Raw genomic sequence first — 16,408 nt, forward strand, 5'->3', positions numbered from 1 at the left:
CCCAAAAATAAGAAGATCATTTTATCTTTAGTCTTTTCTCCTTTGGTTGTTTGTTGGTTCCATCTGTGCCAGGTACTTTGTCATCTTTGTCCCTCCTATTAAACTCATAGTTGTCAGCCTCATGTCTTTCTCGCTTGTCTCTAAGAAATTGTTTTCTCATAGAAACCATGCCAGCCTCCTTGTCCACAATCTTGTTCACTAACCAATTAGAATATTCTGTGGTCATCCTGTGAAAGTGAACATTCACAAAAGATTGATCCACTCAGTCAGCCATCTCCAAGCCCAATAACATGTTCCAACTGTGAAGATGTGATCTGATCCTAAAGATCGCAACAAATGAGGTGGGTACTTCCACCAATAATAATTCCATCGAATTGAGATACTGGATTTCTTGTTCAAAAATTTCACTCGATCACTTTCAATTTGACACTCGGTTTTGAGGACAGTCCTATAGAGGAAACTGCCAGAACCATAATTAGCAATAGTAGACTAGGCAATCATGTCCAATCTTTCCATCAGCCATATCTACAAAGTTAAGAGATTCCCAAGAAAGTTTTATGACTCTCCCCATGAAATACAGAGTCCAATCCTAAAAGAGTTTCTGTTAAGATCAGAGAAGCAGTATTATCACCATCCTTAATTTGACTTACAATGCCTATGACTCGAGCATCCGCAAAACTAGGCCTTCCAGAGCAAAGCAAAAGTTTTCCCATGAAGCAAAGCCAAAATTCTTCTACATGTTGTCAGTCACTCCATGAGTACATTTGTTAATTAGTCTTGAAAGAATTGCACGAAGATTCACCATGTGCCCTTCAATCATGCTACTAGTAATTGAAGTACAAAGTCCTAGAGCATCAGACAAAATCTCCCTATGTCTGAGATCACAAGAAACTACTACGGATTTCTTGCTAGGATCATAACCTAAAATAGCTGAAAATTCTTCAATTGTGGGACAAAGTTCAGCTGTTTTAAACCAAAATACATGATCTTCAGGATCCTAGAACTTCACGGCAACACAGAGGAAATCCCATTTGATCTTGACATTCCTTAAGGCCTTGATTCCCTCTAGCTTGTAGCCCGTAAAATTGGACTTGGTACTAAAATCAAAGCTACGAACCCATCTATTGATATCATGAATGGTTGAATGAGGAAAATTTTGATTCTTAGCCATGGGTAACTCTTGCATGTGATTATTATTGCTTGATAACTTTGATGTAGAGATTTGCTTGCACGTTAGATGATAAAATAATCTACCATAATCCTAGACTAGGTTCAAATAGGTTTCCTGAGTTTGTAGTTGTCTTGGAAAGTGTTTCATGGTCTCAAACGGAGAAATTTTTTTTCAAAAAACTCAAAAATACAAAAAACACGCTAAAAAAAGTGAAGAATTACTGCAAAATTGGGCGTGCATGTTAGCACCTCAAAGTGCTAGTCGGCACTCCAAGAGTGCTGATTGGCATCCAGCACGGCCAATGCCTGTTTACCCTATTTTGTGTTTTCCGACAATTCACGAGTCTGTGTTGACTCACTTTTCACTCCAAAAAAAAAAATTTGTGCAATAAAGTTTTCAAAATTTTGCATGGATTGTTAAACTGGCGCATTTAGACATGCCTTATTCATTTCTTTTCAAAAAAATCAATCAAAAAATCACCCGCATAACTGTTTTCAAAAAAAGGGAAGAGAAAATTAATCAAATCAGTATTTTTCATAGTCATGCATTCATCTCTTAAACTAGAGGCATTCGACTATGCCTTACCCCCTTTTCTGGAACAAATAAAAATCAATCATCTCTTTTCAAAGAAAAGAAAAAGAAAAATTCTTTTCAAAAATAAAAGGTCATCATGCACAAGTTTTCAAACTAGAGACATTTGGCCATGCCTCATTCATTTTCCAAAAAAAAAAAAAGAAGATTATCATCATCATCTTTTCAAAAAAAAATCAATCAAGATTTCCAAAAATCATGCATCTATTTCTAAACTAGGGCCATTCAGTCGTGCTTCATTCAAGTGAGTGCTAATCCCATCAAAAGTGGGTAGATAAGTTCAAATTGTTTACTACAAGACTTCATCAAGTGAATTTACACATTACACCTATGTGCCGTGTGCACACTATCCTCTCGATCTCTCATATATTCAAGATTAAGAAAATCATCTTGTCGTTGGGACCTCGTGGACTCTTGCTAATGGGGACTTGATCCTACCATAGTTAACCATTGCACTCACTATCACCAAAGTTAACTCCCCACAGACGGCACCAATTGTAGGGACGCGTTTCTGGATCTTGACCCAAGGTATGATTGGATCCCAACCCAATAAGCCCAATATAATGAATTTGTAGAGAGTGGGTTGGAAAACTAGACTCTAATAAATGGGACAACAGTTAGAATGGGATTTCAAAGATAATCAAACAGAAATGGACTAGAGTTATCTAAGTAAATTTGTCCTTGGAACAGTCCAAGGATGTATGTTCTGGTATATATTGATTGGAAATGATTACAGATATGGTTTAAACTGCTATAGTGCTTTCTCTTACAAATTTCCAATCCCCTTCTCTCATTGCTCCCTTCTCCTTTTATACTCTTTTCCCTTTTTGTCTCTATCTTCCATGTGTAGACCAGATGGTGGCTGCTTGATACTTGTCCCATCAGCCCCCTCCTGAAATCTTTAGGTAGTAGCTGTAAGGCTCAAAACCACTATTCAAGTATCACCTCCACATTAATGCGGCCAGAGAGTTAACCACAGAACATTTAATGCGGTGGTAGTAACTTTCTCCTTAGATATTTTAGGACTCCCCTATGTCCTTTGTTTCTGCAATGCTTATCTATGCCAATAAAACTTCTTGGAACATTCACTCGGACGATAGACCACCTCTACGAACCTCGACTTTGGTTAACCGATGAGGCATTCATCCTCGACACAACCCCCTAGGCCGTTATGATCAAAACTTACTTCTTCATTTGCTAACATGGGCTCTCTTGACAATGTTTACCCTCCTCGGACGCCTTCCAGTCCTCAGCTTGGGCCTTAGACCCATTATATACATAAATAATGAGCTCTTGGGCCCAATACCCCTACACAAGTTATTAACCTTTACCTAAAAATATGGGAGAACCTCTGAATATGCACATGAGCACGTGCTCAAAGGCTAGTGTATGTGTGTGTGTATATTGATTTCATGGTGAATTTTAGGTTACCAGTGCAATCGAGCTTATTTTGCATTTTTGAAAATGACAATTCATTCTTCTCTGTGTACTTGCTACTAATTAACTCAGATATTCATATAATTTAACTGAAACTAGAAAGAATTAAATTCAAACAAGCCAACATCATATAAGAAAAAGGATACTTCAAGATTAGAAATTTGTTATCCTTCTTTAACTTCATTTGAAGGATTTCTTCACCTATTAGACCCCCTATTTTCAATGTAAAACATCATATACGTTTGAAAACATGTTTTGGAGATGGATTTGACTTGGCGTGGTGGGTATGTGGTTGTGATTTGGGGGTAGTGAGAGGTGGTATTAGTGGTAGGGTGGGAATTTAGGCCACGCTTCATGGCAGTTTGAGATTAGAGAACTCTCTCTCATCATGTCTTCCTTTTGGCTCTCCACTAATCCAAACACTCTACTAATGTTCCACTTTCGTACACACACACTCTCTCTCTCTCTCTCACTCCCCATTCCTAAATCTGAAATTCAAAGCAAACAATAGCTAGGGCTAAGCAAAGACTAGCTCAACCCAACCCAGCCACCCAACTCGAAGGGTTGAATGGATGACTGGATTGGGCTTGGGCCAAACGTTTGGTTTTGCCTCGAGTCTCGGGTCCAACCTGACCCACTGATCTAAAAAAAAAACTGATCAATTTAGTTCATCACACACAAAGAGAGAGAGAGAGAGAGAGTAAATATTGAGGCAAACCATTTAATTGAGATATGGAAAATTTTGTGAAAAAGAACACGAAAGGAGAAACAATTACAGTAGATATTTTCATTTCTTATAATCTCAAAACAAATCTTATATAATATCTTAACACATTTGTAGACGATTTATTAGGAAAAAAATTGTCACATAATATAGGGAACTATATTAGGGAAATTGAATATGAAAAAATTAGCAACATTTTTGCTGGCATAATGGGTTTGGAAGAGCCTAGATCATAGAAAGTAAGATTGTTGTTATGGATTTGTTGTCATAATCAATATTAAATATCAAAAAAAAAATATTGTTTAAATGGAAAGAAATTAATTTTTTTTAAGGATGTATGATATTTGTTTCGACGTATAAAGCATTGTAATCGGGCCAAAAATGGTAAAAAATGATAAAAATGGAATGAGAAAGTTAAGGAGTAATATTGGTAATTTATGGACATATGTATTTAAGAAGAAAAAAAAAAAAAAAAAAGTGGGTCTGGATTAGGTCCAGTGCTTCCAGTGCACTAGACCCGGTCAGATTGTAACACGTGTCACCATCTCAACAAGTCCAATGCCACTGGACCCAAACTGCTCCCAAAAAAAGTAAAATGTTATATACTTATATTCCGAATATAGTGTTCTAAACAAATTATTCCTAATATATTTCTTCTACTTAACTTACAACGTTTTATCAATTATTTGTAACCATAACCATCATTGCAAAACTTTTGAAAATTAAAGTTTTCTTGTGAGTCATGTCTTCCTCTTCCTCTATTAAACCTTGATTCCAAATTTGAATCACATTTTGCATTTGGTCACTCATGACTTAGGAATTTGGCTAAACTAGATTGTCAACGTTCAAGTCAAACCTAAATGCATTAGTTGATGAGAAAATCAAGCAATCTAAATGTATTCTAAGAAGAGATTAAATTTTATAAGGATAGGGTGTAAAACCCATGTTTTACATCATCGAATAAGTGATTGCCACGTCAGTATTTTATTTAAAATTCAATACATTCTACCCCACCTAATAACATCTCAATAAATTCTCAATTTGGTTGAATTTATATATGGGTATTAGAATTGATTGAGTGTGATTGTGTTTATTCTTAAATATGTGATAAAATGATATGGCATGTTGAGATTGGAGGGGTAAAACATGAGTTTTACACCATGTCTTTATATAATTTAATCTCTTCTAAGAATTAAAACTTATCCTAATAGGGATGTATTTATATGTGCTAGTTTCCTCTTTTTTTCTTTTCTTAGAGTATTTTTATAAAAATTATAATTTCAATTAAAATAGTCATTTAGGTAATTGATAGCAGGGAAAAATTTTCATACACCCTTGAACTTCAAACTAGTGACGAAGACACCACTTAAACTTTTTTATTAGCCAATTTACTCCCTAAACTATACACACCTACCAAATCAATACTCCAATTAGTTTCACATTAAAACACTAACAAAATAAGAGCATGTTAGCACATGACCTTTAAGAACTAACTAAATCACTATTTACATGATAGAAAAAAGAGAGACAGTAGAACCACCAGAGTTGACGTCTTGTGAGGATATTCCCTTACTGTCACGCAATTCATTTTCTTCAGCTGGAAGGTTCAAATCCTGATACCTAGTTGATGTCTTGTGAGCCTGTTTGGCTATCTCTGAGATTTTAGGCTGCCCCCGAGAGTCATTAACACTGCCAAGCTTCCTTTTATTAAAAAAGCTTGGATTAGATATGTCGTTTCTCATTGTATCGGATACATTCTTGCTCTGGCTTTTGGTGTTTGTCTCCAAAGGCATGTCCAATTCTAATCTGCGTTGGCCATCATTTTATTGATAAAATTATTTCCGCAGAGTATTTTGAGGGTTCCCTTCTGACAATGTGAAGATAGTTGCGTTTTTGAGAATGTTGAAGTTGTCATGAATATCGTGTTATTGATGATGATTTCTCTTCCATGTGAGTCTGAAAGTTTACCAGTCTGAATAGCTAGAGACAAACTATTTTGAGCCAGAAAATCAGCTTCATCTACATTTTCAAGGAAGGCAATGGACAAGGGTTTCTTGGTTAACTCTTCAGCAAGACAATCAACAAGAGTTTTCCCCCTGAACTTTATATCATAATCATTCATTTCTCGCTGACCAAAGATTGTGTTTAAATTTATCATTCCATCTTGGGAACTCAGACCCATAGCCATAAAATTTTCCTGGCTTCCATGTTATTTCTCAGCAAGGGCAAGAGCTATTTTCTTCTTACCAAGTCCATCTGGTCCAACAAAACTAAACCATATATCTACTCTCAGACTTGCTCCATGGCGTTTTTTACTTCTTGTTTGGTAGCAGGCTATTGTTTGGCTAATAACACAAATAGCTTCGTCTTGCCAACCAACCCTCTCAGTCAATGCTAGTGTCTTCAGGTATGGGTCAGTACTCAAATAGTTTCTTCAGGTATGAGTTGTCCGATCTTTGTTGGAACTAAGATCCAAGCTTTTCCTCTAGTGGTTCTACCGCCTCTCTCTCTCTCTCTCTCTCTCTCTCTCTCTCGTGTAAATAGTGTCTTAGTTCATTTTTAAAGGTCATGCTTTTATTCCATTATTGTTTTAACGTGAAAATAAATGGAGTATTGATTTGGTAGGTATGTATAGTTTAGGGAGTAAATTGGTCAATAATAAAGTTCAGGAGGTGTCTTGGCCACTAGTTCGAAGTATAGGAAGTATTTGCACATTTTTCCCAGCATATAAACTCCATGATTTTGATACTTATATCTTTTAACTCCTCATTATCGTCAATCTGCCATGTTGACTATTCACCCATTAGTTGCCCAATTCAATGAGCATTGAAATGCTTTTCATACCCAATTCAATAGCCAAGAATTATTGTGCTTATTATCAAACATTTTAATACATTACTATTATGATAATCATGCAATTTTACAAGAAATCATAAAGTCCTCCGAGAGAATTGCTAATGTGGCCCTTCCATCCAATGAAATAATGGCACTTATACAAATATGTGAGTCAGATTCATAATTAGCACAATAATTTTAAAAAAAAAAAAAAAAAAAAAAAAAAAAAAAAAAAAAAAAACACTTGGTGATGTCACATTTGCATAAATGGCAGCGTTTTATTGGTTAGAAGGTCCACTAGGAGTGGACCTAATAATTTCTCTAGTTTTACAGCTCATGTACTAAAATTTTGAAATTCATTTGAAACCTGAAATTAAATGGAAAGGTCATGCATGAGTAATATTAGTATTTATGTTAAATTTAGCTATAATTAGTTTAGACATTTTGATATTATTGCAGGTTTTATATTGGTAATATATTACATAAATAGAATTGTCACATCTGGAAATGACATGGCATGATCAATATTAAATTTAGCTATAATTAGTTTAGACTTTTTCAAATTATTGCAAGTTGTATATTGGTGGAACATTGCATAAATAGAATTGTCACATTTGGAAATGGCATGACAAGATCAATATCAAATTTATTTAGTTATAATTAGTTTAGACTTTTTGATATTATTGCAGGCCATTTTGAATAATAGTATATTACTTAATACAGATTTTGATTAATATACCCTTAAAAGATATTGTTTTATTTATTTTTTAAAAAACATGTAAATTACAAATTTGGTCTCTATCCTTTACATCATATTTCTATTTGGTCTCTAACCTTTCGATTATGTCAATTTGGTCCTTAACTTTTCAACGTCATATCAATTTAGTCCCTGCTATAACTATTATCTCTCAGATGAAAATTGCTAAATTAGCAAATATCCAAAATAAAATATTAGTTTATTGCCACATCAAAATAAACTAAATTTTTATTTTAGCCGTTTGCCACTCAGTAATTTTCATCCAAAAGATAACAATAAAGACTAAATTGACATGATACTAAGGGGTTAGGGACCAAATTTATGCAATTGAAATGTTAGGGATCAAATTAAAATATGATGTAAAAGATAAAAACCAAATACGTAATTTACCCACACAAAAAGAAGGAGACCCGACCTAGACCTGACTTACCTGCCCTAGACCCAGCCCAAGTGCACAGGTTTCGGGTGAATGAGAGTTTGGGCCAATTCTATCAGGTTGAGTGAAGATCAGATTGGGTTCAGACCCGACCTAAACCATGCTTAGCCCTAACAACTATCAAATTGGAATCGCATAAATTAATAGTGGGTAGCGTGTATCCATGAACGCCGCATCACCACCATGAATGGGTATCAGTATTTTTGATACTTTTAGTGGTATTAAGGACAAGAAATGTGCTCGCTTTGAGTTCGTCTTCGATTATATTAAGGTAATTTCACTTTGGGTTGCAAATTGAAGTGGGAGATGGCAAATATGGCATTTCTTTTTTGGTACAAATTGTGTATGTTCTGACTTATTGTTTGGTGTATGGACAATTGTAGATTCTAGACTTGGAGGAGTCAATTTCAAAGATGAGATGGAGTTTTAATGGGTATTTGTATTTGTTATTTTTCGCTGATGCCATCACTTGACAATACCACTAGCAAGACCTTTTGACTTTGCTAAACCTTGTATGGGATTTGAAGAAGACAAGGAGGCGCTCATGGATACCCCACTTTGCTAGTGCCAGAGGCTTTCTTTGATTTTGTAGGTTGCTGTATTTTGTGTGTGTTTTTTCTTGAATATGTGTTTGAGGAGTGTTCTTTGGGTTTGGATTGGTGGTGTTCAGATCTATTGCCCTTCTCTCTTTGGATTTGTATGAATATGAAAATTTTATTTAAATTGATTGGCTCAAAATCATTCTTATGAAGAGGATGAATCTTCTTGAGCCAAAGCTTCAAATTTTTACAAATATGCTTTTAGATTTTCATTGTTCTGTTTTTTTTTTTTTTTCCAAATTGAGAAAGTGATGAGGTGGGTTATGGAAGCCTAATAGACTTTATCTTAAGTGGGCAAAGTGTCAAGTGTCAAGTTTTGAACCACAGGTAAGTAAGGTGAAAACGGGTATTGTAATTTGCTCAAAAACCATACACTATCATACATTGCTGTTATCTAGTCATATGCATCTACTCATTGACAGATTTGATTCGTGTATATAATTGTAAGAGCCAGTTATGCTCGGGTAAGAACACATAATCTGAGAACAAAATCCTAAACTCAATAGAAGGAAAATGAAATGCTCCGTTTGCGCACTAAACTATGATGCATAACAATGGAACCAAGAAGCAGATTGAACAGAAGTTCACAATAAATGATATCTTGAATGTGTACATAGGTCAACAAGATGTAAAAAACAGAAGAGGGAGGGGGATGAAGATTTTTTTTTTGATAAATAACATAAGAACTTTTTATTAAAGAATAACCAACCCAGGTACACTGGAAATGTACTACAGTGGCAGAAATTAAGGATGAGGAGATGAAGATGCTACAACCAGAGACTGTAAATTTAATGAAGAAATGCATTAGTCAATTATGTAGTTGTGTGCCAGAAAGATTACCGGTCAACTATAACTCTTCTTTCAATTCCCTTCCATTCTCAGTGGGATTAGTATTATCAACCTTGTTTTTCTCATTTTGGAGCTCTGCAATAACCTCCTCAAAAGGAGGATCTCCAGGCCTTCGAAAAGTTTGATCCCCAATCTTGATCTCATATGCCTCTGGTTGGTCCAGCAAAAACTCCCTCAACTGGGAAAATAGCAGGTAAGGATGTGAGTGTTATGAGAACACAAATATCAGAAACTCAAGATAGACAATAATTAGATAGAAAGGAGAACACAATAATTTGAAAGGAAGCAGACCATTATTCTAGCCCAAAACATATGCAACAGTTGAGGCTGGATTTACATATTCATATTGCCACAAGTTAGTTCTTGTTAATGATAAAGATCATTCGTTGGTTTATTACGAGAAAAAAGAAAAAAAAAAAGATCATATTTCCTGAATTGGCATTTACCACTTGACTCATAGAAGAGACACAATTGCTCTTCTCATATTTTATACAGTGGAAAGACTTGAACTCTTCAAACGTCATCTCGCCAGCCCTTTTTGGAGAAGAAAACAATATCAAGAGGAAACAATTGCTGAAGAGTTTGTTTATATTTGTGAAAAGAATATCCCAACACCCCCCCCCCCCCAAAAAAAAAAAAAAAAAGTGCACCACATCTAACATTGATGAGAAAGTTTTCACTGGAAAAAAAGTTACAAAATAACTAACCATTTGTATTAAGAGAAGTAAAGCATACCTCAGTTGTATCTTGGCCTCTTTCAATGGTGAACAAGATTGTGCCCAGATCAATACCCATTAATCTTGCCCCAATACCTCCAGTTTTCAGAACTTTTGTCCATTTCATAGCAGTGTCAGCTACCATATCCTGATGAAAGCAAGAAAAGAACACATCAGTTGAATCCATAGCACAAGCCTCCTTCCATTTCCTTGGTAACTCAAAAAAGACTACAATATTAAAAATACATTCATTTTTCCATCAATTTAGCATCTGAAACAAAGACCAGCAAAAACAAAAATAAGCCTCCAATTCATGGTTCCTAGCTTCCAACAACAATTTTTTCTTTATAAGGAGTCTATTTCCAAAATCGGGCACCTGGAAATTCTGAAAATGTTTACAACCAGTGATATATATATATATATATTAGGCCATTACCACATCCCCCTCCATCCTCCTCCTAGAAAATTTCAACAGTTCCCACTTCAAACTTAAAATCAAATCAAAGTCTCATGCTTTTCTTTGAGTTAACCTGTAATCCAAATCATCTTTAAAATACATAACAATATTCATTTGGCTGAAGAAAAATTTTAAAACCCAGTTTCGTTCTCAAAAGCTTTCAGTAATTAGCTCAAACCTGTGCTAAAATTATCAAACTCAGTTGGCCAAAACATACATACATTATATTATATTCAGTGACTTTCACCATAGTAATCCAAGAAAGAAATAACAGAGAGAAACCAAACCCAGATTGCATTACCTCAGTCGGGGGAGACCGGAACCGGAGCTTAACGAGTCCAATTGACGACCCGGAATGCGGATTCATCATCTCGGCCTGGATATCAGCGTCTGACATCTTCCACAAATCGGAAGGCCGGAGATCGGACTCATCACCAGAGGACGTGGATTTCTTGCCCCACTCCTTCCACGCCTCGTCCTCCTCCTCGTCGACAATGTCGTCAAGATCGTTCGTTACTTCGATCCTTCGCTTCCTCGGGCCTGCTGCCTCGGCGTGGCGGATCGGTTTGAGGTTTTGAGAAAGGAGGAAGGGGAGAATGAGGAAGAGGAGAATGGCTATGTATTTCGCCATGGGTTTGCGGGGTTTTGCGAGTGTGTGTGTGAAATTGAAAGAATGAAAAAATGAGGGGTTTTTGTTTTTGGGGGTATATATATATATAGGTTTTGAAATGGCCACAACTATTTATATACTTTGAAAAGTTGGGGCTGGGAGTGATATTGGGCCGGGCCGGGTCAGGTTTACGGGGACCCGTAACCCAATCAGATAGAAATTGGGTTTGCCTAGCTAAAACCCGACCCAACCCCAAAATTCAAATACATTATTGGGTTTCAAGTTGGAAAGGTTTTTTGTACTCAACCTCAAAAAATTACTTACTCTATTACTTAAACTTGCTATTTAAAAGTTGTCAAGGTTTTATTATTATTTTTAAGCTTCTATGTTGGAAGGATCTCCATTTTTTATGATAATAAATATTAATGTCTTTTTCTTTATCAAGTTAATGTATATACTTTCCTCAAAAAAAAGTTAATGTATATACTTGTTGAGGTCCAAAAAATCACTACACCGAGATCCAAAAAATCACAACACCAAGGCCCAAAGAAATAACACAATGGGCCATGAAAAAATGAATCTAAAAAAGATTGAGCTTACCACAAGGGGAAAGGATGATAAGCCCAAAACCCACATTAGACAGGCCTTAGAACTCATAAAATAAAGGAAAGAAAGAGAGAAGGCCCAGCCTGCCTAGACTAGAGAATTGGAGAAAGTCCAGTAGGAAGAACTAAGGCGGGATCCTGGAGGCTGTTAAAGGTTCGGGATCCTTGGGACTCGTAAGACGAGATTAAGACAGCTCAAGAAGAATACCAAAAAGGCACAAAAAACGAAGGGCAGATATGTCCTTCTTAAGCAACCAGTGATATAGCAAGAAAGCTGAAAGCTTAAGATAGTCATTCATGAGCAAAGGGATGGTACCTCAGGGAACCCAGAATGAGGAGCTATAAGAGAAAGTAGTAGGGAAAACCTTCAACCCAATAGGAATGGATTCTGCCCACTTAGGAAAAATGACAAAGAGAGAGAACGACCAAAAGCTGAGTCTGAAAAGGTGAGAAGCTTGGAAAAACGAGAAATCAAGAACTGCTCCCTAAAGCACACCCTGGAATGGAAAGTCAGCCATGGGCTTTCAAAAAAAAACAGCACCAAAAGGAGAAAATTATGAGGAATAGGGAAAGAATCAGTCTTCTGGGTTACAGGCACATAACGGGCTCTGGTATCTAGGGGAGCAAGGGAGGGGAATCAAGAGGACCCCAGGCCCTTGGAATGACACTATAAAAAAGGAAGGCAACCAACATCGAAAGGGAGTAGGGATCATAATAGAATCATAGAACAAAACTCGGTCAAAACTCAGAAAAGTAGAAAAGGAAAAAGAGATATTTCCTGGTATCCCAAACGGCCACTATAGAACATACTTGAATTCAAAGAGATTCAAATTTTGCAAGTCTTAGAGGCTTGAATGGTCATCTAAGTCTGTCATTTTTAAACTTATTTGGACCTTGTAACATGTCTTAATGAGCATTTGGTAACGTGTAATTGAGAAAAAGGCAACGAAATATTTAATATTGACTTAAGAATCTTTAACATTTATTCGTGTCCTCTGTTATTTCATTTGCTACCTTCCTTTTTACTTTTGCTTGCTATTCCAATATATTCTTGCTTCCTAGCATGTATTTCTTGTAGGATCCTTGCTCTGTGCATCACTTGGTTTGTAAACAGCCATTTAGCTGCGGTGAACCAAGCCCAATCCCTTCAAACCACAACAACCAGGCCCAGGGTCCTTGTTTCAATTCGGGCCTAGACTTTGTCGAAAAAAGGACTCTCACAATACTTAGGCAATATTTTTTTGAGATTCTTTTACTAATTTAGGGATTGACATTAATGTGAAAAATTAAATTCAATAATCTATTTATTGTCATATATGCGTAATGGTCATGATTTCTTGATTAGGCAACAAACTTTAACAATTTTTTTTTTCTTTACGTACATCTTGACCCAATTCTCATTGAATGAGAAAATAAATTTTACCATTTTTGTTTACATCAGTACTAGGGCTTAGTTTGGAAATATACTTTCCAATAATAAATAAGATCCTTGGTATAATTAGGACAAAAAAAAAAAAAATTAAAAACAACAGTTTGACTTTCACTATGGAAAATATTATCGTTAGAGTTATTCCTTTTTTGTGAAGTCCAATTAGTTTATCATCATTCTATATCATTCTATCCTTCATTTGGATGGAAAGTATTTTCACTATTGGTATCATTTAGGAAATTATGCTACAATAGACCAAATTATGCTAAAAATTATATTTGGAAATATAGCAAGAAAAGATCATTACAATTTAAATAAAAGCAATACATAAAAAACAAAATTTGACATTGAAAGTAACGGAAAAGATAAAAAAAATAAAAAATAAAAAACCAGTCGGGTTAGGTTGGACTGAAGATCAACCCGAACCTGAGACAGACCCGAATATTGGACCCGAACCTGACCCAAGCATTCATCCAATCCACCCAAGACCCTTCAAGTCGGGTCGGTCGGGTGGGTCAAGTTGGCTAGGTCTATGCTCAACCCTAGTTAAGGCATGTGTGATATGAACCTTCTAGTTCTAGTTGTTGTTTTTTATTCTTTTAATAAATATGATAACATTATATCATATAATATGGCGATTATTCTTCACATCAAACTTTAAATAATAGATCTCTTATTTAATGACAAAAAAAAACTCTTATTTGACCACAAAAAACTTCATCAAGTGTAGAGTTGAGGCATATGTGACATGAACCATTTAATTGATCATTCACATTAACTTATGCAAAAGTCATAGTCTATTTTAGAATAATAACTTTTCTTTTTTGTTATGCATTTTTTAAAAGAAAAGTGTTACGTCTACAATGATTTTACAACATTTTTGCAACAATCATAAGTAGTAAGTTGTTACTGATTCTAATTTAAACTCATCACTGAAATTAATTTTCTACCCATTAGTAACAACCTGCCACTTATAATTTGTTGCGAAAATGTTATAAAAATGTTATGACATAAAATTTCTCTTTTTCAAAATACTCACTTCTGATTATTTATTTTATACTATATTTTATTAAAATATCAATTTTTATTATTATTTTTAATTGTTTCACTCTCTTCAACACACACAATCACCATCTACTTTTTTCTTTTCACCCTTGAGAAACACAAAATAATAATAATAATAAAATTATTTTGCATAAGCTACAATGACTTATATATTTGCACAAGCACTATAGTTTGTAGCAAAATATGATTATTTAGCACACTATCAGAAACTTTCGCATCAATGGTAATTGCTCTCTATCTCAATCAAAACAATAAAGCTCTTCTTTACTTCAGTTGTGCCAAATATTTCATTTATATAGATAAATGTAATAGTTATTATATATATGGCAATACTATATTAAGCCATTTACGTATTTAGCACACAAAAATATATTAGTTATGTATGTAAATAACCATTTTAACCATTATTTAATTATATTATCATATATAGTAGCAATAATACGAAGCCATCGGCTCATTTCTCGTTTGGGAAGAAGAAAAGGAATGAAATAAAAATGAATTAAAAATAATAAATTCCGTCCCTAGTTTGAGAATTTTAATGGAAGAAATAGAAATTTCATTCTTTTGTTTAGAAGTTTAAGTGGGAGGGAATGAAATAGGTAGAAGGGAATACTCATTCCTCTCGATTCCCTCGAAACCTCAAAATTTTATTTCCCTCAAAATTGGGAGGAATTGGAGAAAAAGAAATTAGATTTAATGAATTTTTTACTAAAATTCTCAAAATAAATCTATATATTTAGCCATGTATTTTTAAATAGAGGTCTAAAAGTGATATTGAAATAAATTATTCCATTCACTTCCCTCTATATTACTCCCAAATAGGGATGGCAATGGGGTGGGGTGAGGCGGAGCGGGTCTGAAGGGTGGAGCCTTTGCCCCGCCCAACAAGATTTTGTCTTGCCCCATCCCCGCCCCGTCCTGCATGACGAGGAAAATTTTCTTGCCCCATCCCCACCCCTTGGGGCCCTGCGAAGCCCCACCCCACCTCGTAAAACTCATTTTTTTTATTAATTTTCCCTACAATTAGTACTTTTTTTAATGAAATCTATTTCATTAATAAAAATATACTTAAACTTACAACTAAATTTATCCCATCAAATCAAATCAATTTTTAGAAAAAAATTGAATAATATATCCAAGTGTTTAACAAGACAATCATAAAAAATAAATAAAAATTAAAAATCTCATAGTATAACACATAACAAAATAAATGCAGAAAACCACATTGGGTAGAATAAAATAAACTAATATTAATATGTTTGTTTAAATAGTAAGGTTTTAGGATATGAAAAATTTACAATTATAATCCATAACAACACGGGGCAGGGCGGGGACGGGAAGGGGTGGGGCGGGGTGGGTCTAAAAATTCTAAACTCATCCCAGCCCTGTCCCGTGGTGCAGGGCTAAAATCTTACCCCATCCCCGCCCCACCACCTTTGTGGGGCAGGGAAAACTCACGCAGGACGAAGTGGGGAGGGGCGGGAAAAAATTGTCATCCCTACTCCCAAACAATGTTACCTTTCATTCCATTCATTTCTTTTCCATTTATTTCCCTAAATTAAATACATTCTATTCTATTCTATTCCATTCTATTATGATCATCCAATTCCATTTCATTTCTTTATGAACTCCCAAACAAAGTCTTAGAGAGATAAGTGACGTCATCTTATTGGAAGCTAAGTTAATATAATTACCCAAGTCACAGAAATAGTTCACGTGTGTCTATTCAAGAAGAACATGTGACGCTCATGTGAATATTTATGATAATCTCCCACAGTGAGTAAAATGGAATTTTCTTTGTGTGAAGATAATAAACAAAGCACACGACAGACACGGGAATAGGAGTGGTTACTTTGTAGTTTTTTGGAGAAGTTTTAGCCAAAAATTAAGCAAATGGGTTAGTCGTGATACAGGCATACAGCACCTGCCACTGTTAAGACTAATGTATAAATAAAGTAAGATTTCTTTGAAATGGACAAGCACACTCATCCATCAAACTAGAGACATCAATTCTCTAATTCCTGAAATCCAGAGGTTATCTATCTATGCTTGTAAAGTGCCTCAACTCCTAATATGAATTAGGAGTAGGCCTGTTAACTAACTTTAACTCTGTAATATGGTTACTGA

The 16,408-nt window shown here is 35.1% G+C and overlaps 1 protein-coding gene and 1 long non-coding RNA gene across 2 annotated transcripts; one reads left to right on the forward strand and one right to left on the reverse strand.

Annotated features, from left to right (window-relative positions):
- The first annotated feature begins 8,071 nt into the window (after positions 1–8,071).
- On the forward strand, positions 8,072–8,740 carry LOC115983534. Its single transcript, XR_004090090.1, has 2 exons — positions 8,072–8,222; positions 8,335–8,740. It is a non-coding gene; the product is annotated as an uncharacterized LOC115983534 (long non-coding RNA).
- A 411-nt stretch (positions 8,741–9,151) lies between these two features.
- LOC115987067 lies at positions 9,152–11,267 on the reverse strand. Its single transcript, XM_031110515.1, has 3 exons — positions 10,874–11,267; positions 10,135–10,263; positions 9,152–9,577 (listed from the first exon to the last, which is right to left on the reverse strand). The coding sequence occupies exons 1-3, from the start codon at positions 11,201–11,203 to the stop codon at positions 9,398–9,400; spliced, it is 639 nt and encodes a 212-aa protein (XP_030966375.1). The 5' UTR covers positions 11,204–11,267; the 3' UTR covers positions 9,152–9,397.
- Between the last annotated feature and the right edge of the window lie 5,141 nt (positions 11,268–16,408).

This window comes from Quercus lobata, chromosome 4 (assembly GCF_001633185.2).
Source record: "Quercus lobata isolate SW786 chromosome 4, ValleyOak3.0 Primary Assembly, whole genome shotgun sequence".
Classification (NCBI taxonomy): Eukaryota; Viridiplantae; Streptophyta; class Magnoliopsida; order Fagales; family Fagaceae; genus Quercus; species Quercus lobata.